At 44.3% G+C, this 23,810-nt stretch overlaps 1 protein-coding gene across 4 annotated transcripts; it reads left to right on the forward strand.

Moving 5' to 3' along the window:
• Nucleotides 1–1,782: 1,782 nt before the first annotated feature.
• LOC148869235 (uncharacterized) lies at nt 1,783–23,753 on the forward strand. 4 transcript variants are annotated; one of them, XM_088970646.1, is made up of 7 exons: nt 1,783–1,888; nt 1,955–2,075; nt 2,164–2,241; nt 2,618–3,773; nt 6,625–7,523; nt 21,570–21,626; nt 23,057–23,753. In XM_088970646.1, the coding sequence occupies exons 4-7, from the start codon at nt 2,762–2,764 to the stop codon at nt 23,300–23,302; spliced, it is 2,214 nt and encodes a 737-aa protein (XP_088826772.1). In that variant the 5' UTR covers nt 1,783–1,888; nt 1,955–2,075; nt 2,164–2,241; nt 2,618–2,761; the 3' UTR covers nt 23,303–23,753. The 4 variants fall into 4 exon arrangements, with proteins under 4 accessions (XP_088826772.1, XP_088826774.1, XP_088826773.1 ...); XM_088970648.1 differs by lacking the exon at nt 1,783–1,888 and having other exon boundaries at nt 1,949–2,075; nt 6,649–7,523; XM_088970647.1 differs by lacking the exons at nt 1,783–1,888; nt 2,164–2,241 and having other exon boundaries at nt 1,949–2,075.
• The last annotated feature ends 57 nt before the right edge of the window (nt 23,754–23,810 follow it).

Consider the following 23,810-nt stretch of genomic DNA (forward strand, 5'->3'; position numbering starts at 1 on the left):
TTTTTTTTGGTAATCAAAGAGAGCTTCTATTCAAACCATTAAATAGTAAAACAGGGGAGGAAGAGTCTAAACTCAGCTCCCACAAAGCACACTTGGCTAGAGTGTCCGCCAAGGAATTACAAAATCTTGGAATATGATGAAAACTAACAGATTCAAAAGATGTTGCAAAGATTTTAATGTCACTCCAGATTGCATTTAGTGGAGAGAAACAGGTTGAAGCAGCTGAGTTAATAAACAATCGGATGTCATTTATCACCTCCAGCGAATCTGCTTCAAAAATCACCTTTATTGGTCCAAACACTGGCCTCCATGCAGCCCAAACGTAAGGCCATGGCTTCTACCATTATACAAGCAATACCAGAGCGACAGCTGCTGGCTGAGAAGCTTACATCTGCATTAACCTTTATCCACCCCCCGGGGGGGGGGGGGGGGGACCATCCTCTTTGCTGTTCAATATTTGGAACTAGGTCTGAAGGAACTGGTCGACTAACAGAGGTCGATCTAAGCTCTGAAATGAAACTCCAACTCTTGATAGCTACCTGACTCGGGTTGGTGATTGTACCATTGAATATCAGCCCATTACGAGCCTTCCAAATCTCCCAGTAGAAAGCTGAAAAGGCCTGTAACCAATCTTGGTTATTTGGCATTTCATGCTGCTAGGCCAGCAATTCAGCAAACCAGTCTGAGAAAGAGTCGTGATCTATCCCCTCTGTACGCATTGCAAGGTTGCTAGCAAACCAAACAGCCTTCGCAAAATGATATTTAAGTAGTACATGGGCAACCGATTCTTTCTCCTCTCCACAACGGGGGCATAGAGTAGAAATCCTCATCCCTTTCTTGGCCAATAGCTGGTGAACTGCAAGAGCATTGGAGATAGCTCGCCACAAAAAAAATAATTTTTTGGGGGGGGATTTAGAATTCCAAACCTTCTTCCAGGCTACAGGCGGCATCTGAGGATAACCACTTTTGACAAAATATTCCCCATCCTTAGAAAATTTCCATATCAATCTGTCCTCCGATTCATGCAAGTCAATAGGAATCTTCTTTATAGCAACAACTTCCTCCGGAGAGAAGAGACAGTGAAGGATTGTGATATTCCACCTTTGCGGGTTTAGGAGAATCAAGTCAGATGCTCTATTAACAGTGCAATCAGCAGCTCAGACGCTCTACCTTCCAAAAAATTTGGGATCCATGCATCATTCCAAATATCAATATTTTTTCCATTGCGAATCCGCCGGATTAACCCTTAGTCAATATATCTCTGCCATCTAACAAACTCCTCCAAGCCTAGGATGGCTTGGAACCTAGAGAAGCCTCAATAAACCTGGTCAATTAAAGGCATAGTGTTTTGTCTCTTTATTTTTTGAGTTTCTCCCTTGGGCCTTGGCCTTTCAATCTATCTTACACTTTAACTCAAGTTTCGAGAGTTCAGGCCTGCGCCCCACGAGGGGTGCCCCACAACGTCTACAGCGCATCCTTGCCTTGAATTGGGAACACCTACGATGATGACATCATCGGGCCTGATAGTATCGTGTGAGACATCATGGGACGCAGATGTGAACTCAGTTTTAGCTTTTTCAGCAGTCACCAGGGCTCCAAACGATTTCGCATCAGCGCCCCCACAACCCATCCTAATACGAAAATACTCCCAAATCCCAATACATGCTGAGATATGGATGTGGGACGCCAGTGGGGCGCCAATCTGACCTTGCAGCAAACCATTTGTCATTTAATCGAAACTCCTAACCGAAGGCTAAAGCCTCCGGATCTCCTGCCCACGGGAATTCTGCCTACGCCTACCCACAATACACTACCCCGTGGGCAGCAGATCCGGAAGCCTAAAAAGCTAAAACCTTATAATACGTGGTAGTTGCACGTGCGAGAAAATGTAGTTATTATGGTTTTTTTTTTTTCATTAATTCAGACAAGAAAATTTATTGTCTTTCTCTTCCAGCCTTCAGGCTAGTGCTCCATGGAGTTGTTTGTATCAATCACTCTGCATCTCCAAGTGCGCACGTTAAGGACCTCTTTCTCCTGCCCTTCACACACAGCTTTATCTCTCTGCCTATAAAGTTGTAAGTACCAGAATAACTACTGAAAACTTTCTGCTCTCTCAGCTGTCAGCCAACTTTATCGTTTTTCTTTTTTCTTCTTTCTACTCAGATTTCGGGACTTTGCTCCGCAACTCCCTTCAGATCTCGATTTCTCATCTTTTAAGTTACAATTTCGTTGAAGATCGAGGTAGATTTTTTCGGTTTAAGCTTCGTGGATCAGATGCTCTTGTTCTTCTTTTCTTTTTCTGTTTGTTTTCTGGAGTAGATTTAAGCTTCAAGTTTGATAACTGGGAACTGTTTCTGAGATCGATCCTTTAAGAAAATTGGTAATTCTCTTGGGGGATCTTCATATTCAGCTGTTTTGCAGTCGAGAATATGAAACATTGTTCGGTTTCTGTTTAATGCAGCTTCCTCTTCAAAAATCTGCTAATGAGCCAGTCAGAAGTAGTACTTCGGATTGATCCTTGTATTTTTTGGTGAACTTTGTTTTTTTATTTGTTTTTTTTCTTTAGTTCTCTGTATTAAAGAAAGTAGAATATTGCGTGATTTCTCGTTTCGTGTAGGTTTTACATTCGAGGAGCTGTAAAGAAGTTATACAGTGTTTGAGTTCATATAGGAAAAATTAGTAATCGGCTGGTTTGGAGAAGAAAACTGCTTCAAAGAATGCTGGTTAAGCGATTTATAGTGAAGTAAGGTGCGAGGAATTAATGGAGGAGAACAACCATAGAGAAGATTTACATAGAAATGTACTTAGGCAGTCATCCTTACGTCCAAGTGGAGGCTTGAAACCCACATTGTCAGGGAGATCAACTCCAAGGGGTTCTCCTTCATTCCGAAGATTGCATTCTAATCGGACTCCACGAAGAGAGGCTCGAATCAGTGGAGGGCGTTTTCTGTGGATCAAGAGCAACCGCTTGGTCTTCTGGCTGATTCTGATTACCCTCTGGGCCTATCTAGGGTTTTATGTTCAGTCCAAATGGGCTCATGGTCATGGTGATAATAAGGACGAGCTCATTGGTTATAGAAGTAGACCTGGTTTTGGAATTTCGGAACCAGAAGTGAATCAGCGATCAACAAGTCAGGATTCTTTTATGGTTAATACTGGTTCAAGTGAGAATCAGGCGGAAGGTAAAAAGCTGTCCATATTGAAGAGAACAAGTGTGACTTTGGCGAAAAAGGGGAAGCGAATTTCATCTTCTCGGGGAGCGTCCTCGAAAAGGAAGAGTAAGAGAACAGGTATGGCACGCAGCTTGCATGGTAATACACGTGAGAAACAGAAGGCTGTGGTAGAAGATCAAAGTAGTGGATTGGAAGAGCAAGAAGAGGAGATTCCTAAAAGGAACACCTCATATGGATTGCTTGTTGGTCCTTTTGGTTCAACAGAGGAGAGAATTCTGGGATGGAGCCCCGAGAAGCGATCAGGTACGTGTGATAGGAAGGGAGAATTCGCGCGTCTTGTTTGGTCTAGAAATTTTGTGCTGATATTCCACGAGCTTTCAATGACGGAAGCCCCCGTTTCAATGATGGAGTTGGCAACTGAACTCTTGAGCTGCGGAGCAACAGTTTCTGCGGTGGTTCTTAGCAGGAAAGGTGGGTTAATGGCAGAGCTTGCTAGAAGAAGAATCAAAGTGCTTGAAGACAAGATGGAGCTCAGCTACAAAACGGCCATGAAAGCGGATCTTGTCATTGCAGGATCTACCGTTTGTGCATCATGGATTGGTGAGTGAGAATCCCTCCATAACATTTCATTCATATAAACAACAGCAGAGGAACAAAGTCTTTACTTGTCATTCCAATAGCAGAAACTTTTTACCTCCAACCACATCTTCAGGATAACCAAATTGCATTAGGATTAGTGCAGGCATTGCCAATCCAGATGGTCCTACCAATTTATGGTCTGGATTATCCACATATGGTATAAAAAACTTTTCTTTATAAACTAATATAACTAACTATATGCACGTCAATAAGATACCAAAAAATAAACAAAAATTTATCTGTATTATCCCTTCAGTTGGTCTCTGGTATCTTCATGACAAAAGCATCTTATTCAAGATACGCCTATTCCTGGGATGATAAGTCTGTCGTGTTATTTTTCCAATACCCATCTTGCATTTTCATTCATCCAACAGCTAGTTTTCATGGAAGGATGTAAGCTTTTGGGGGTTCTTCTGCACAACATGGAACCTTGTATCTTAACATAATCATTATCAATGCAAATATTCCTTCTAGTCTTATGCCAAATTACTCATCAATGATTTATGCCTGTGTATCTATTGTGGCTGAATTGCTAACCCATGTCCTAATTTGGTTCTACTCCGTTCCAATACAGATTTTCAGTCTACTATCCTTCGCAAAAAGTAACTTGCATATTACTTGACAGTATCAAGTTTAAAATGTTGGTTTTGATGAAAGATTAATTATTGAAGGAAACTCCAAAACAGTAGTAGAATGGCTAAAGATGGGAGAGGGGGTCTCTTGGCATCTAAGGAATGCCCTTAGGCGTTTCAAATGGCTTTCTAGGGGCATGTTTATTCAGGTTAATTGGATTAGAAGATCTGCCAATGGTCTGGCAGATGGTCTAGCTAAGCAAGGGGTTCAGAGGCAGTATGTTTTGGGCTTAGCTGTAATATGTTCGGGGGTTTAGACATTTGGTGTCTTATGTATTTTCCACAATGCTTTGTTTTTATGCTTTCTTTTAAAATTAATAAAATCCTTTTATGAGTTACTGATAAAAAAATGTTGATTTTGATGAAATTGTTGATCACTTAAAAACAAAAAATATGTCAGAAATATTGAAATTTTTGTGTATATTTATTGTAAAAGTTTTACAACATTTTAATATTAATTTATTAAAATATATTTTAATATTTATTTCAGAATGGGTTTAAAAAGATCATTATTAAAAAAATATTTGGATGATAGCTATTTTGATGTAAATTGAAAACCTTACATCAACATAATTAACAAAATGAAGCTTGTTGAAATAATATAAAAGATATTGAAGCATTAGAGAACATGTCAAGACATATTCTAATAAATTTCGTGCTGGTACCCATGGTTAGATCTTTATATTCTATCTTACCAAAAAATTATCAATGATTTAAAAGTTACTTAGATATTGTAAGAGTGGATGTCTAAGGTTTTATATTCTTTGATCGAGTTAACTTTGGCTGTTGGGGGCTAAAGCCTATGCCGTTGAGAGCGTTTTTAGGCTGGACACATTCACCAATTCACGCCCATGTCTATGTTTATAGTTAAAAAGAAATAGGGAGCAATTACTACTTTACCCCACTCTAATTTCAAATAATGTTCTCAACAGCAGAGGCTGTTGGCCCCCAACAGCCAAAGTTTTTTCTCTTTGATCTACCTGGAAGGAGAAAATTTCCATTAGTCATTACTAATATGAAAATGGTTTTTCTTCTTGAAATATTGCCTTGCGGGTTTTTTTTTATCAATAGCAGAGATTTCATTAATTGATTAAGTGATAAAAAACATTGAACTGGAGCTAAAGTAACTTAACTCCTTACAAATGCCACTAAAGCCAAAAATACAGAAAAAGTTACAGTTGAGCCCAAAAAACAGAACTCCTATTCACCCCTTCTCTAGCTAACCCATCTGCAAAGGAGTTTGTACTTCTCTTTATCCAAGTGCATCGAACTTCCATATCTTTTGTCAACCAGTTGTATTTCCTCTTTTCATTGCTGTAGCTCCATGGTCTTGAATTTTCTGCTTTTAACCAATTCACTACAGTTTCAGAGTCTCCTTCTAAGATCAGTTTGTTTATGTTCAAATCCTTAGCCCTTTGAATCCCTTCCAGAGCTGCTAATTTTTTTTTTTTTATCAATAACAGAATGCTTTATTAGATTATAAAAATTGTGAAACTTTGAGTACAAGAGAGGGGAGGTAAAATATCTTAACTCCCCCACAACAGAGAACAAGAAGGAAAGCTAAAAAGTGGCCCAAAACAAAGAATCCTTAAGCACCCCTTGCTTGGCTAACGCATCAGCCATGGAATTAGCACTTCTCTTCACCCAACTGTACTTCACCTCAATATCCCTACTCAGCCATGTAAATTTTTTCTTTTCATTTCTGTAGCTCCACAAACCATTGTTGTCTTCCTTCAACCACCTAATTACCACCTCCGAGTCCCTTTCAATGATCAAGCACCGAATGTTTAATTCTCTTGCTCTTTTGATTCCTTCCAGAGCTGCTAAAATCTCAGCCTTCAATGAGTCCCCTATTCCAATTGGGCTGAAAAACATAGCCATAACAATCCGTCTTTCGTCCCTCAAGACTCCCCCTATTCCGGAGGGCCCAGGATTGCCCATGCTGCTGCCATCAAAGTTCAGTTTGGTAAAGGCAATAGGAGGAGAGGTCCAAACAGAATTTGAAACCCTCTTGTCTGGGGCTGAATCTGCAATTTCCTTCCAATTCCTAGACAAATCATCAACTGAGAAGTCAATAAATAAGTCCAATGTTTTCAGCCAATGAACTACCCCTTGCATGAAGTATTGGCTTGCGGTTTATAATTTAACATTTGATAAAACCATACTTTTTTTTGTTTCAGAACAATATCTTGCACATTTTGCAGCTGGATCAAGTCAAATTGTTTGGTGGATCATGGAGAACAGACGGGAGTATTTTGATCGATCAAAGCTGATGCTTAACAGAGTGAAAATGCTTGTTTTTCTTTCAGAATTACAATCTAAACAATGGCTAACCTGGTGTGAAGAAGAAGGCATTAAGCTTAATTCTCAGCCTGCTCTGGTTCCACTTTCTGTTAATGATGAACTGGCGTTTGTAGCAGGTTTTCCTTGTTCCCTAAATACTCCATCATTTAGTGTTGAAACAATGCTTGAGAGAAGACGTTTGTTGCGAGATGCAGTTAGAAAAGAAATGGGACTAACAGAGTATGATATGCTTGTGATGTCTCTTAGTAGTATAAATCCTGGAAAGGGTCACATCTTGCTTCTTGAGTCAGCACACTTGATGGTTGAAGGAAACTTTTCTCTTGAAGATTCTGGAATTAAAAATATGATTCAAGTAGGCCATGATAGTTCCACCTTAACTGGGAAGAAGCATTTCAGAACTTTATTTCAGAATCCGAACCACATTAATGGATTATTATACCCCTCTGATGAATCTAATTCTTCAAATGAAAATAAGAAGAAACATTCAAGGACTCTCAATGTCCCTGACTCCAGTAATGACACAAATGCATGGATCCTTGGCAGTGATCACAAAATAAGGAAAGTATTGTCTGACAAAGAAGAAGCACAGGAACAGACTCTTAAAGTTCTAATTGGTTCTGTTGGATCCAAGAGCAATAAAGTGACTTATGTTAAAAGAATGCTCAAATTTTTGTCTCAACATCCTCACCTTTTAAAGTCTGTGCTATGGACTCCAGCAACTACACATGTTGCCTCACTCTATGCAGCAGCAGATGTTTATGTTATAAATTCCCAGGTGATTGTCCTTTAATCTCCTTTTCACTCAATGTAAATTCACCGTCTATGACATTAAGATAAGAATACCTTCCTCTGCTTGTATATATATTTCCTTTTAAATCATAATGAAATTCCATGTTATTTATCAAAAAAATATAAGAAAACCAACAAAAAAATGGATACAGGAGACAATAATATGACTCCATTTCCTGAAGTCCAGGACATAAGGATACGGGCATCCCGTATACTATGCTTATATCATGCTTTTATATCTAGTTTTTGAAGCTAAGTGTCATTCCTCAAAACTTATGTCTTGCCAAATTTAATTGAAGCACTAACATGTACAGAATTTAGTTGATTGTTAAGGATATCATCGTTCATATTTTAGAAGTGTTAATGCTATGAAGTATATGTAGAAGTGTCCATGCAGTATCTTCTGTTGTGTCAAGTATATGCAGGTATATGGGTATCATGGTTTTTTTTTAATAAATTACAATTTTATTACTAACAAAGGAGGAAGATATTCACTCAAAAACAAGCCAAAATGCATGTTGTTTTTAGGGCATTCTTAGAAACTCAGGTATCATAGGTGCCAATTGGCCAATCCATGTTTTCTTTATGTAGAAAACCAGGACCTTGTTATACTTCTGATTCACTCAGTGGCCTGGCTTTAGAATTTTCTGTTGAATGGTATTTGATTGTAAGGGGTTGCTTAGATAATCTCTGATGTCAGTCCAATGTGGGTTATAGAAATTCAAGGAACTTGTAGCTGGTTAACTTCTGATAGCAAGATGGGATAGTCTCCGTGTGTAATTGTATAAATGTTGTTGAAGGCTTACATGGACATACCATTTGGTATGTCATTATGGTGGGAGGCCTTCAGTGTCATTATTGACATCTAGGTTATCTCCATCTATTGTCAAAGGTTAGCATGGACACCAGAGTGGCATCAAATAAATCCTTATACAGGGAGAAATTTGTCTATTTTGGTCATCTTGGCTTTATTAAGGACACAAAATTAATCAAGGAGAAAATTGTCTAGGTGTTCATCTTCCTGCAATAATGGGAAACCTAAAAAATGGAAGTGGATGTTAAAAATGTGACTATACTTCATAGGAAATAGACAATGATCCCCCATTTGATAGGATAATGATTAGAGTTATTTGACAGTGTAACTAAAACATCAACTGGGCAATCATAAATCAATTAGGCATTTTGGAGGCCTACTGCTTAAGGAAACAAGTAGGCAGGCAACATAGATATTGATGGAGGGTGATTTGGCCCGACCTCGTAGCACAGGTACACGTGGGTGTGACCTTGCTCAAGCGATGACTCAGCATGACAGCACAACGAGCGCAACTGCAACTCAGAGGGAAGGGCCCACCGAGTTCAGCCTGGCAACACGGCGGGATAAACTACTCGCCGAGAGCCGCCTGACCTGCACCTCCTCCCCGAGGCTAAGGCACTCCGAGCTACCTCCGAGCTCGGGGCCCCCTGACCTTTCCTAATGTCCGAGCTCCTCCCAATGGATTTTGGGCCACTCCCAAATAGGAACACCCCGATCCGCATCTAGATACCCCGAGGTAAAGACACCTCGGGCTGGACAGCTCGTGTAGCTTGCCACGGGCAGCTCGCCACTTGCGGGATAGCTCGGCACAGGGTAACTCACGAAAGAGCAGTTCAGCATATCGCAGGAAGATCTCCAGCCCGACCACCGTACCCGAAAAATCTGGGGACAGCAACCATGTCACTCGTCAGACAGTGCCGTGCCTGCCACCTTTAAAGGGTGCCTTACACCTGACAGGCACGTACCCTGCAATGACGGCCCCGCGCGTGCCACCTCAGCCCTGCTTGTAACGGCTATAGCAGGATGACAGTGGCGGTTATACCTGCCCTGTCAGAGGCTAGTGGGCCTGATGCAACCGAATTCTGTTATAAGAAACCCAATCTCAAGGAGCAAAGGTAACTCCTGATACTCGCGCTATCTGCACTCTTAGCCTTCATCCTCTCTTTGCATCTTTCACAGAATTCTAACTTAAGCGTCGGAGTGTTCCCGCCGGGTAAGCCCCTGGGGATTCTTCATCTTCTCCATCTCAGGTACCTTTCAGGAGCCACGCAAGTGCCAGCTAGGAGTGACCGGATTGTGCACCATCATTCGGCGCCGTCTGTGGGAAGCGCTTCTAAAAGCCTTCCTCTAAACCTTCACAGTTCTTTCTTCTTTGAAAACTCAGTGTTCATGGCTTCTTCAAGCAATGTCAGACGTAGCATGGAGATGGATAACACCAGGGAACAACCCCAAGTTCCCACAATCTGCATTGGGCAATTCACCATTCCCCTCTCAGTGGACGGAGTCCCTAGCCTAAACGTGCCGCGAGCAGCGATGCCTGTGGGTGTTCCCCTTCCCCCCTCTATTGAAACGACCTTTGCTGAACCGACTATCGTCCCTCTGGCGACCAGCCAGAACCAGCTCAACGATTTGATGCAGTGCATGCGGGCCATGCAAGACCAAGTGCAGCAGCTCCAGCAACACTAGCTTTACCAGCAGCAAGTACTGCACCACGTCTCCCAGTACCACTATCAGTAGCAATTCCCTCAGTTGCCTCAGCCTCAGCTTCAACCTCAGCTCCCTCCTCGACGCCCAGCCTCACAGCGAGCTAGGTCTCGCCGCCAGGATGCACGCCCTTCTCGCCAAGGAGAAGCTTCCCAAAACCCCCGTAAGAGCCAAGCCTCCTCCCGCGGAAGACAAGAAAGACCGGCCACTCCGGTCTCGCCACGGGCGGTCAGGCCGGGAGGACCCCAGCTTGCCAGGTCTACATCACCTCGGCAATCAAAGTTCGAAACCCCGCTTCTGGAGAACCAGTTTGAGATCCTGGCTGTAGACTCCAAGCAGGATCCCTCTGTCCGCAGCCATCACCAGCGGCCGAAACTGCTTCCTACACAAACCACGGAGGTGAGCAGCACCAATGCGGAGCCCGCCAAGAAGAAAAGACGCCGCCGTCAAGCTCGTCGATCTACCACCCACAACCTGCCCAAGCTCGGAGGCAGGGAAGAGGTAAGCTCGGGTGAAGTTAAAGCTCCCCTTCTTTCTGCTCCTTCCCCCCTGTCTCCCGAGCTCCTGGTTGTTCCAATGCCTAAGGACTTCAAGCTCCCCCCTCTCGACAAGTATGACGGCCAGTGAGTCTTGCATGTGCGTGGCCTTCTCCACCACTTTCAGAGGAGTGGCCCGCACATGGTACTGAAACCTGGCGTCCGGATCGATAAGAAGTTGGGCACAGTTCGCGCAAGCCTTCACGTCCCACTTCGTCACCAGCAAGCGGTGCCCACGAACTGAGGAAAGCCTTCTCAACATAGTCCAGAGAGAGGGAGAGTCCATCCGGGGCTATATCAAGCGGTTCAACGATGCATGCATGCAGATACTGCGCCTGGACCCCGCAGTGCGCCTTGCAACAGCCAAGAAGGGCGTGACGCACAAAGAATTCAAGTGGCGCATGGTAGTCAATCAGCCGGGGACCATAACTGAATTCCTCAAGCTTGCGGACAGGTTCATAGCCACGGAAGAAGATATCAACCAGAAGGGCGAGAGCGCGCCTGAGAAAAGAAAAAGAGAAGGAGAACCTTCCAGCCAAGGAGACAGCCGAAAGAAGAAGGACATAGCTCGGGGGGCAAAGCCGGGTCAGCCATTCCGAGCTCCTATAGCGGACCGAACCGATTACACCCCACTGAATGCGGAGCAGGCCGAAATCCCGATGGCCATCAAGGACGCCCCATACGTGAAGTGGCCGCCCCGCTTGAGGGGGAATCCCAATGAAAGAAATAAGAATTTGTATTGTAGTTTTCATAGAGACCATGGTCATAGTACCGAGAACTGTAAGAACCTACGCGACGAGATAGAGGAGCTCATCCGTCGCGGATATTTAAAGAACTTTGTACAGAATAATAATAATAATAATAATAAGGCAGGTCGACAAGGGGAGCACGGTAAGGATGCTCCCGAGTCCAGCATCAGGCCGGTCGAACAGTCACAGAGGCAGCCTCTAGAAGAGAGGCCGGTTCGGGGCACCATCCACATGATAGTGGGAGGCTCGATCGTTGCAGGTTGTACCTCAGCAGCAGCTCGGACGTCAGTTCGCGAAGTTGCTAGGTAAGAACAAAATCCTCCGAAACGGTCGAAGACAGAAGAACCAATCTTCTTCACGGAGGACGATACGCGAGTGGTCCACTACCCCCACGACGACGCACTTGTCATAAAACTAAGGATCAATGATTTCGAGGTCAGACGCGTCCTCGTTGACTCAGGTAGCTCGGCAGATATCCTCTTCAAAGCCGCGTTCAACCAGCTTCAGTTGCAGGGAAGTGACTTGCGGCCCACGAACACTCCCTTGGTGGGTTTCAGTAGAGAAGAAGCCAGGCCCCTTGGGAAAGTAACAGTACCTGTGGAAGTCGGCACATGGCCTTGCGTAGTCAGACTCAACCATGACTTCCTGGTGGTCATGACCCCCTCCCCATACAATGCCATAATAGGCCAGCCGATCACCCATGTCCTACGAGCGGTGGTCTCCACTTATCATTTGGCAATGAAGTTCCCTACAGACTTCGGTGTGGGGGTAGCGCGGGGCGACCAGCTCGAGTCCCGCAAGTGCTATGTCGTCGCCCTAAAGGAGAAGACCAAGGTGGCCGACGACCTCGAACTGGAGCGGCCTACGGAGCAAGGCGAGGAACGAGCTACACCCACGGAAGAAACAGTCGTTCCGACTTAAACAGCAAACCCAACTCGGACACTTCAGATCGGTGCTTCCGTTCAAGAACCCCTACGATTCGAATTGGTAAGTTTCTTACTTCAAAACTTAGATCTTTTTGCATGGTCCACGGCAGAGATGCTCGGTATAAACCCTAATCTTATAACTCACAAGCTTAATATTGATCTTGTAGTTAGGCTCGTTAGACAGAAGAAACGCAACCTAGCCCCGGAGCGATGGAAAGCAGTCGACAACAAGGTCGCGAAGCTCCTCGCAGCCGACTTCATTAGAGAAGTCCATTACCCGAGCTGGGTAGCCAACCCCGTGTTGGTAAAGAAGGCTAACGGCAAGTGGCGCATGTGCGTCGACTACACCGACCTAAACCGAACATACCCAAAAGACTGCTTCCCACTCCCCAGAATCGACTGCCTGGTGGACGCGACCTCAGGTAATGAGTTGTTGAGTTTCTTAGACGCCTATTCGGGCTATAACCAGATCAGGATGGACCCGACCGACGAAGAAAAGACTGCCTTCATCACAAAGTTCGGTCTATATTGTTACAAGGTTATGCCCTTCGGGTTGAAAAACGATGGGGCAACCTTTCAAAGGCTTGTAAATAAATTGTTTGAGCCATTAACTGGTAGAAAAATAGTGTTATGTAGACGACATGGTCGTCAAAACTCAATTCTCACACGAATTAATACAAGACTTACATTCTGTCTTCCAAATTCTAAGACGATTTAACATGAAATTGAATCCAAACAAGTGTGTCTTCGGTGTTACCTCAGGCAAATTCCTAGGATACATCGTTAACCGGCGCGGCATTGAGGCCAACCCGGATAAGATTAAGGCCATCTTAGATATGAAACCACCCCGGAAGTTGAAGGAGGTTCAGAGGTTGAATGGCCACATAGCCGTCCTGAGCCGCTTTATGTCCAAGTCGGCAGACCGCTGTCTGCCTTTCTTCAAAGCAATTAAAAGCAAAGGGTTCGAATGGACCCAAGACTGCCAGTGTGCCAATCTTAACCCGACCCGAAGAGGGCAATATTCTAGAGTTGTACCTCTCGGCAAGTGACGAAGTGGTCAGGGCGGTACTAATAAAGGAAGTAGATCGGGTCCAACGACCCATCTATTATGTTAGTAAAGTATTGCAGGGAGCAGAGACGAGATATCCAGAGATAGAGAAGCTAGCCTATGCAATGGTCATCGCAGCTCGGAAGCTCCGTCTGTACTTCCAGGCTCATATTGTTATCGTCCTCACCGACAAACCTCTAAGGCAAGTCTTACTTAAGCTCGAGGTCTTTGGTCGACTGACGAAATGGGTCGTTGAGCTCAGCGAGTACGACCTTCAATATAAGCCGCGAACTGCTATTAAGGCCCAAGCCTTAGCAGATTTCATTGCCGAGTGAACTTTCAGCTCCGAAGTCCCCAGGCCGGTTGAGCACGAGGCCCCTAGTTCAAGCGAGCCCGAAGCTCTTAGGCCAGTTGAGTCCGGGCCCCGTGAAGTATCTACTAGTGTGGCACCTCTCCTAGTTAGGCCAAGCGTGAACTGGGATGAGGAGCGCTGGATCCTTCACGTAGATGGCTCCTAAAACCAACAGGGCAGCAGAGCCGGAATAGTCCTGCACGGCCCAAGCGGCACGAAGTTGGAGTACGCACTACGCTTTGAGTTCGCGGCATCCAACAATGAAGCGGAATACGAAGTGTTGATAGCTGGACTAGCTTTAGCCAGGGAAGTAAAAGCCAAGCACATCGTCATCTGCAGCGACTCCCAGCTCGTACTCAACCAAGTCACAAGAGATTACGAAGCTCGCGAACCAACCATGGTTGCTTACTTAGCCAAAGTAAGAGAGGCCCTGCTCAACTTCCAATCACACTTCATCAGGCAAATCCCAAGGTCGGAGAACGCTGAGGTCGATGCCCTGTCCCGGTTAGCCAGCACCAGCGATATCACTATGAGAACAGTGTACATAGAGGACCTACCTCGGCCTAGCATTCTTGAGGGGGCAAAGGAGGTCGCTCCCGTCGTTCAAGCAGAGCCAAGCTGGATTGACCCGCTCGCGAGTTTCTTGCTACACGGGACCCTCCCCGCAGATCGCAATGCGGCCAGAGGGTAGAGCGCCAGGCAGCCAAATACGTCATAATAGACGAACGGCTGTACCGGAGATCGTACACGCTCCCCTACCTGCGATGCTTGCGACCTATCGAAGTCGAGCTCGTACTCCGCGACACTCATGAGGGTCTGTGCGGCGGACACTTAGGGGGCAGAGCTCTTGCCCAAAAAGCACTACGACAGGGGTATTATTGGCCAACAATGAAGGCAGATGCCATCGAGCTCGTCAAAAAATGTGACAAATGCCAAAAGCATGCCAATATCCACCACCAACCTGCTATCGACCTCAAGTATCTCACCTGCCCGTGGCCTTTTGCACAATGGGGCATCGACATACTTGGACCATTCCCGCCAGCAACAGGCCAGAGGAAATTCTTAGTAGTAGCAGTGGATTACTTCACCAAGTGGGTAGAAGTTGAACCTCTTGTAACGATTACAGCCCGGAACGTCCAAAACTTCTTTTGGAAGAACATTGTGTACCGCTTTGGGTTACCTCGGTTACTAATTTCTAACAACGGCAAACAGTTCGAGGACGTCAAATTCCAGAACTGGTGCCAAGACATGGGAATCCAACAGAATTTCACTTTAGTCGCACACCCTCAAGCAAACGGTCAGGCAGAAGTCACAACAGAGCCATCCTCCGTGGACTGAAAGCACGCTTGGACCAAGCTAAAGGGTTGTGGGCAGAAGAGCTACCCAGTGTTCTATGGGCTTATCGAACGACGAAGAAAACCGCCACAGGAGAGACTCCCTTCAACCTCACCTACGGCACCGAAGCAGTTATCCCGGCAGAAATCAAAGTACCTACATTGCGACTGGAAGCATCAATGATAAGACGAATGAGGATGAGCTGCGTACCAACCTTGATCTACTCGACGAAGTAAGGGACCTCGCGTACATCAGGACTGCAGCTTACCAGCAAAGAGTAGCTCGGTACTATAACGCCAAGGTCAAGAAGCAGAACCTCCGCATCGGTGACCTGGTCCTTCGTAAAGTTATGGTACCTGAGCCCGGCGCTAGCAAGCTCGGATCCAACTAGGAAGGACCTTACCGAGTGAAACGAGTGCTCGGGGAAGGAACATATGAGCTTGAAACCCTCGAAGGGAGACAGGTACCTCAGGCATGGAATATTGTCAACTTAAGACAGTATTACCTGTAACAACTGAGTGGACTACGAGTCACTCTCAGAGCCTAAGGGCCAAAAATGCCGAGCTAACATGATCTCGGCGCTATAAGACCCTGTCGCTTCTTCGGCACGGGTGAACTCCAGGAGAGCGGACTATAAGCCGCCACCCCAGCCTAAGGGCTAAAACCTAGTTGCCTCATCGGCACAGGCTAAGTACTTGTAATGCCTAAGGCGCAGGTAGCTCGGGTACGAACCTTGTGATGCATAGCCTGCCCCAACATGCAACAGGTTGAACCCATTAAGGACAACCGATGTCAACTCAAACCGGGCGCAGACAGGTTGGGCATATACCCTACTATGTTACTTGGCTCGGAGTACATAAGGTTACCCCTACTAAGTACCGGAAGACGATTCGGGGTAACGATAGTTGAGAAACCCTCACTTCGGGTGTTTAGTTTAATAGCTTAACGGTTCAGGATAAAATAATCACTTCAACAAGTAAAGAGAGTAAATTGCACAACATGTAGCAAAGTGTATTTTCATTACAAATATTTCATTACAAGAAGTTTGTTACAAAAAGAAAAAAGATCAAGCTCGCAAGTACAAGGACCGAGCTACTTGGGAGGCTCGCTGCCTTCACCAGGGACCTCCTTAGGGGCAGTAACCGGACCAGTGGCCTCTGCTTCATCATCGACGCCTTCGTCCTCAGAGTCCGGATCATCCGCTAACTGACGCACTATGTCATCAGTGATCCGTGAAGTAGTGACGACGCTTGTATCAAGACCGGGGTAGAGATGTCTAATCAACCACCGGCTGAGCTTGAAGCCCTTGCGGTAGGCCTCGGTCATCACATCATCAAATCTTGAAGACTGGACGTAGTCGATAACTGCTTGAACCTTAGTCTCCTTGAGGGCATCCTCGAAGATCTCAATCTTCTCTTTGAGGTCGGCTCGGAGGTACTCCACCTCGTGCTCCAACTTCCCTTTTGCTTCCTTGAGGCCCTGCACCTCGAGCTTCAGGGCGTCCCGGTCTGCCTTGAGACTGTCAACCTCAAGCCTCAAGGCTTCTTGGCCGACCTTAAACCCGTTCACTTCGGCCCTCAGTCTGTCCTTGTCTCGGGCCAGCTCGCTCTTCTCCGCCAACAACACCTCAATGAAGCTCTTCTGAGCTGAGGCATCGTTCTACAGGCGGTGGATCTGACCGCGAGCTGCCCTCAGTTCGGTATGGGCTGCGCGGGATGACTTCTCAGCTTACAAAGCCCATTTCAGATGCCGATCAGATTGAAAGGTCAAGGCACACACGGCTGAGTTCACCTACAAGGAGACCAGTCAAAAAAAAAAGAGAAGAGAAAGAAAGAAAGAGAATCTTTCACAGGGAACTCGCCACCATGGTATGAGAAGCAACCCAGGCACCGAGCTGACCAGGAGTGAGATCAACCCATTCTGTGACCTCCTCCGGGTACATAGCCTCCTTGCTCTTCTAGAGACTACACCGAGGGTTCAGGACACTTTTTCCCCCCTGACTCTCCGAGCTAGACACCGTCATCTCTATCGCATGGGCGGACTCTTCAGAAGCCTTGGCAGCGGCACCAACAGGGCAGGCTCTGACTGTAGCCTTGCAGGGCGTGCCTCAGAGGCGGCTTCTGTAGCACCCCTTGCAGCAGTCTCAGCAGGCTCAGTGGTGGGCTTTGCCGCTGTCTTAGGCCCCTGAGGCGCCATGTCCCCCTCCAGATTGATGATGGGCTGAACGCCAGGGAAATTGGGCTCCAAAACCGGGGCCTGTGAAGGCTGAGGCTCGGTGGAGGCCTGCGGAGACTCAATGCGCGCCTTCTTGGCTACGCGCTTCTTTCTCTTCATCTGGCGAAAGAGCCTCTGATCGTCTATCTTGTCCGCCTCCATAGGACCTGCAGTGAAGCTCGGCGTTAGTAACCCCGAAGTAAGCATGCAGACAAAAAAGTCAGAGTAAAGAAAAACCTACCCGGGCTCAAGCCGGCTTGGATGAGCTTCACCTCGGCTGTGAAGTCCTTGTAATTCAACCCGAGCTGATCCCACGACTGAAGTGACTTCTTGGTCTTCCCATCGAGGATAACACCGGGGTCTTGAACAGCCACCCTCCAGTCAGTTGGGAAGGGCCACCCCGTGCTGCTCTGAACTACAAAGTAGTCCCGCTTCCAGGCCGGGACTTTACCCGGGAGCTTATGCATTAATTTAAAACCCGGACGGGGAGACAGATAATAAGCCCGCCTGTGCCCGGGGAGAGTGCCCGAAGCGCTCTTCTTTATTGCCAAGATAGTACTAAGGATATCTAGGTCAATGGGGAGGGAGCGATCGAAGCAAAGGGAAATGGTCCCAACCACATTCCGTATGGAATTCGGGTGAAGTTGGTCCAAGGTAATCTTAAAGTGCACCAGCACCTCAACAATCAAGGGGTGAAGAGGAAGTCGGAGTTCGGCGACCAGTTGCTCCCTAAAGACCACGATCTCATCGGGACCGTGCTCCCATGGAAAGTTGCCGATGGGGAGACTGTAAGAGTACTCCCCAAGAAGGTTGAACCTCTGTATGAGGTCCTGGAGTCTCTCCAGAGTCATGGTGGAAGGGCCGAACTGATCTGGCACCCGACCTCGGTGGGAGGTGGATGCCAGATGACCCGAAGCCACCCGTATATCGGACGGCTGGGTGGCAGAAGAGCCACCCTGAGCTGAGGTACCCACCTTGGGCTCGTCGATGAGGCTATCTACACTAGACGACATCACAACGCGGAAAGGAAAGAATATTCGGAAAAGTAAAGGAAGCTCGGGGACTCACCGCAAGAAACACGAACTGAACTAAGGGGAATAACCGAGCTAGAAGACCCGAGCTGGGGACCTCAAACGCGAGCTCAACACTGACGCTGAAGACTTTGTGGCGAAGAAATGACCAAGGGTCCCCCACTATTTATAGCCGTTGCACCCGAGCATTAACGATCAAGATGGAAATGATCCAACGGCTCTAAAAAAACGGCTACGGGTTCCTCAAGGTGAAATTAGTTTAGCGCATTTTTTGGCGTCCGCAAAGTCCGAATCACGTGACATCCACGCGTAAACCGAACGCGACCTGGGTTCCTTTTGACTGAGCCGAGAACTAGACCGGTCCAGCTAGGCAAGTCGCGTGACGAAGCAGCATGAGTACCGAAGCCAAGAGCAGTTCGGCATATCACAGGAAGATCTCCTACCCGACCACCGTACCCGACAAATCTGGGGACAGCAGCCATGTCCCTCGTCAGACAGTGTCGTGCCTGCCACCTTTAGAGGGTGCCTTACACCTGATAGGCACGTACCCTGCAATGACGGCCCTGCGCGTTCCACCTCAGCCTTGCCTGTAACGGCTGCGACAGGATGACAGTGGCGGTTATACCTGCCCTGTCAGAGGCTAGTGGGCCTGATGCAACCGAATTCTGTTATAAGAAACCCAATCTCAAGGAACAGAGGTAACTCCTGATACTCGCGCTATCTGCACTCTTAGCCTTCATCCTCTCTTTGCATCTTTCACAGAATTCTAACTTAAGCGTCGGAGTGTTCCCGCCGGGCAAGCCCTCGTGGATTCTTCATCTTCTCCATCTCAGGTACCTTTCAGGAGCCACGCAAGTGCCAGCTAGGAGTGACTGGATTGCGCACCATCAGATATAAACATTTTAATAAGGCAGGCAATTATGCCCCCCTAATACATTGATGGTTTATATGTAACCCATTTCAAGTCAATGGGCACGCTAAGCTAAAAGTTCACTCTTAAAACCTGTTGTGTGTGTGTGTGTGTGTGGTGGGGGGAGGCATATGTGCTTTACTTATAGGGATTGTTTATTTACTTTTTGTTGCCTAAGCAGAAAAACCTTGGCCATTGCCTGGCCACCATAACAACATTGGAAATCATCCATTAATTCTGATGCCATATCACCAAAAAGATTTGACTTCAGATGACAAGAGAAACATGATCTAATGGTACTATTTTCTTTCGCCCTTACATACAATTCAAATTCCATAAACCATCAGGGGAATTTCTTTTAGATTTGACCGTTCTACAAATCCTTGCAGACCCTCTATGAACTTTCGTTTCTTCTTTCCAAGATGTCCAGAGTTTTTTTTTTTTTTCAATTTACTTCTCTGGAAGGCATAAAATTTTCAGCATAGTTATTACTAAAACATGTCATACTTCACTCAACTTTTGATTGGCCAAGTCCAAGTGAGGTTCCTAAGTCAAAAATACACTATGTTCTCTGTCTAATCTACATTCCTGGCTCCTCAGGTTGTCAACATTGTTGCCTGACACCACATGTTTATCTCATGTACTGGCATTATATGTGATGCACATATTACTACCAAAAGGAGAGTAGTCATTGAAACCAATTACACAAGCAATTAGGTCATGTAAACTTATCCTTCACAACCTAAAAGTTTCTATTACGTATTCTATGTAAGCTATAGGCTTGATCCTTAGGGTTATTTTAGTCTGAAACAGTACATGCATCACCCACCAGGGGAGGAGTTTATCAAGCTGAACTTCAATGGAAGTAGCCGAGGAAATCCAGGACCTTCAGGCATAGGAGGAGTGCTGAGAAACAAAGATAGTAGCATTATATCTTTGTATTCAGGTCCTGCGGGTGTGGGAGACTCTTTAAGGGCCGAATTACTTGCTGCTGTACAAGGAATCCAGCTTGCAAATCAGCTAGGCATAGAGCGTCTGATTATTGAAGGGGATTCCCAGGTAATTGTGGGTTGGCTGAAGGATCCGATCACTGTGATTTGGGGTTTTAGAGATCTTCTCAGAAAGGTTAAATGGTTAACATGGAATATGACAATCAGAGTTCAGTGGGTAGGCAGATCAGCAAACTCAATGGCTGATTCACTTGCAAAACAAGGGGTTCTCCGGGATACTTTATTTTGGGCTTCTGTGTAATTTCTTTTGTACTTATAATTCTGTAAGTAGCTTTAAAGGAAAGGTTGCATCTCATGCCTTTCCATGGGTTGCATGTAACTCTTATTTGCTGGTTTAATAAAATTTTACTCATTTATCAAAAAAAAAGTACATGTACTGACACTATCTCAAATATGCATTTTATGCATGTGATAATATTGATAAGAGAGAAAGAAACTAGTTCCAGAAGATGCTTGGGGGAGTTAGGTCATGAAGCTGTAAGATTATAGAGAGAAATTATGAAAAAAGATGTTCCTCTTTTCTTTCTTTAATATTTTTCTCATCTTTCACAGTGCCCTCTGTCAGAGTGTGTCGTCAGTCTCCTAAATCTAAAGAAAGTGGAAAATTTTCTTCGGTTGTCATACATCATTGTGTAGTAACATAACCCATAATCTAAAATTAATGGATTCATAACCTGTTACTCTTTTGTTTATATTGTCAGTGTTCTTCCTTTTCTTTCTTTCCTTATTCCTTTTCTTAGTACATAATGGAAGACCACCTTTTACTTTTCTATATTTTCTTCTTTTCTCTTCTTTTCTTTACCAATTTCTAGAGAGATAGATTATGAAAAAAGTAATTATTAGGGATGCACACCCTTCATAAACACATGTGGAGCTCTCTTTTATTAGTTAAAATTTCATATCACATTCTGAACCACAGAATAGAATTATTTCATTTTGGTTTTCTAGGGATACAAGCATATAATCTTAACTGACAGAGTCATCCAGCAATGCTATTGCAAAATAGAAGTAGCATTTTAGGATTTCAATAAATTTTGGTTCCATCAATTAACTGTTCCAGTTTAATTTTTACAGCCAATCTATGCTTTTTATTGCTGAAGAAAGAAATTATGTTAATTGACATGGTTTATGAAGCCCCCTTTGTAAATGTATGCACTTTTGTTTTCTCAAGGCAAGATGAATTGCGCATAACTCTTATATGATCCTATTTTGACATCTATTTCTTTTAGTAGTTCCATGTGTTTGTGTGTGCCTGTATGTTAATAAGGAGAACCAGGTTGTTTATGTCAGCAAAAATATTAGCTTCTAATCATTTTTTCTTACCTATTGTTAATTATCCATCAATATCTCCTGATTTAGATTAATTTATGTGTTGAAAATATCTAACAATGATTGGTGCACAGGGACTTGGAGAAACATTTGGGAGAGTGACAATTGAAGCTATGGCTTTTGGTCTTCCGGTATTACAATCATCTAAACCTCTCTCTTTTTTGTTATCATGAAGAAGTAGCTTTGTTCTGAACTGACATGCTTTAGTGGTTCAGTAGTCTCACTAAAATTACAAATTCAAGCATAAGTATGATGGAAATTTTTTGTTTTCCACCAACCACCATGGTATTCATTGGCATGAATCTTCTTCTCGAAAATGGCCTATTCCCAGTAAACAACCATTGGGTAATTATTAATTGCAATCATTTGTAGTGCATATTTTATTGCTTTGGAAGCCAATGTATCACAAATATGCTTGAACTTCACATGATTTAATTAATAGTTTATTGGTGATTCTTTTTCAAGTGAATCAAAAACTTTTCATTAAAAATAAAAGTACAATATCAATTAGGGTAATGAGTTAGCACCCCAATTATTGATGATTCTGCACAATGCACCTCGTCTTAAATCGCCTTAAGGGCATAAATATGCATCTCTTCCATGATATCTTTATTTGCTTGACAAGTGCATTACATCTAAATATTGGCAATTCCTATGATGCCAGAAGAGTAGGATACTGGAATAGCTTCGACTGAGAACCCCCCATGAGTTTTGACGAATACTTATGATACCGGTTTTTTAGTGATCAGTTTTCCAGTATCATGCCTTTTTGGTATCATAGTTGGAGTCTTGAGTATGATATAACATTTCGCTTGTCTTGCTCTCCAAGAAGGTCAATGTTGCTTGAGACTTTTTGGAGGACTTTATTGTAGAGCAAAAAAAGTTCATACTAGTCTATGAAAAATAGAAACAAATTTAGAGAAGTTAATACCAAGAAATAGATACCTTGGAATATGGCAATGCAAATATCATCAGCATATACATATACTAGAAAAAACAACACTTCTTAAGTCAACAAGAATTTTTTGAAGAACCATGTAACCCAAGCATACGTCTTTTTTGTATTTGGAATCAATTACACCGGATTGATTACACTTTATTTATTTTGCATTTTGCTAGTGAGGTAAAAGTTTGTCATAGTCAACCTGCTTAACTGTTCATCTTACTTCTATTTCATCTTTACTCTGTCTATTAGCACAGGTATTTTGCATTTTGCTAGTGAGGTAAAAGTTTGTCATAGTCAATTCACCAACGTAATTGGTCTGTTAGATAAACAATAATATAAATTTTTTCCTCAGATCACATATACAAATGCCATTCCACTCTGAGGTATTCTCTAACATTAGTGTGAGAAAATTTTCACTAGAGAATTGTTCTGAAAACATACACTATTGGTGAATCTTGCTTTTTGGTGACTCTGCTAGGGCATGCCCATTATTTAATCCTTGTATGAATCCAACAGCCATGTCCTCTAATCTAAAAGGACATTCTATAATAATATGCAGTGAAGTCACCAAATACAAACAAGTAGGCTTTGACAACAAATTTTTCTGCGGTGCAGGTGCTTGGAACAGATGCTGGAGGCACACGGGAAATTGTTAATCACAATGTAACAGGTCTTCTTCATCCTCTTGGGCGTTCAGGAACTCAAGCTCTTGCCCAAAATCTCCATTATATGCTTAAGAATCCATCAGAGAGGGTACAGATGGGAATCAGAGGAAGGAAAAAAGTAGAGAAGATGTACTTAAAGCGTCACATGTACAAGAGATTTGCAGAGGTCCTCTTCAAGTGCATGAGAATCAAGTAAGAGCTACAGTGGGTTTCCTTCATCATTCTTGGGAAATCTGATGCAACTTCGCATAAACGCCAGGACTCTTGAGGTTGTTGCCAGTTACAAATTTGAATACTCCGAGTCTCGACTGTTCTCATTGATTACTGGTCATTGCATTCCCGGGAAATGAAAGGTTGTTCGATTGGTGAGAACTGAGAAGATACTTGCCTAATCCGATCCAGATTGAGATAGAAATAATTTTTTTATTGCTGTGAAGGTATTGATTTTGATTGGGATTTTCAAAAAGATTACCTCGTTCTCAAACTTCAGAAGTTTGTCTACTTAGCGTGCCACTTTGTGAGGTTCTAGCTATAATAATACGAGTTGAAAAGAAAGGGCAAATTCCTTGGCAGAAATTAGAACAGCATAATGTAACTTTGTGGATTGTAGTTACGTGATTAGTAATTTAATATCGCTTTCTCCTCTCCCCACTTTGTATCATGCATTCATGCGGACAGACCTTCCAAAATTGTTGTACAGATAG

The sequence above is a fragment of the Nelumbo lutea genome, chromosome 2 (genome assembly GCF_056320005.1).
Source record: "Nelumbo lutea isolate HS-2025 chromosome 2, American lotus-T2T, whole genome shotgun sequence".
Classification (NCBI taxonomy): Eukaryota; Viridiplantae; Streptophyta; class Magnoliopsida; order Proteales; family Nelumbonaceae; genus Nelumbo; species Nelumbo lutea.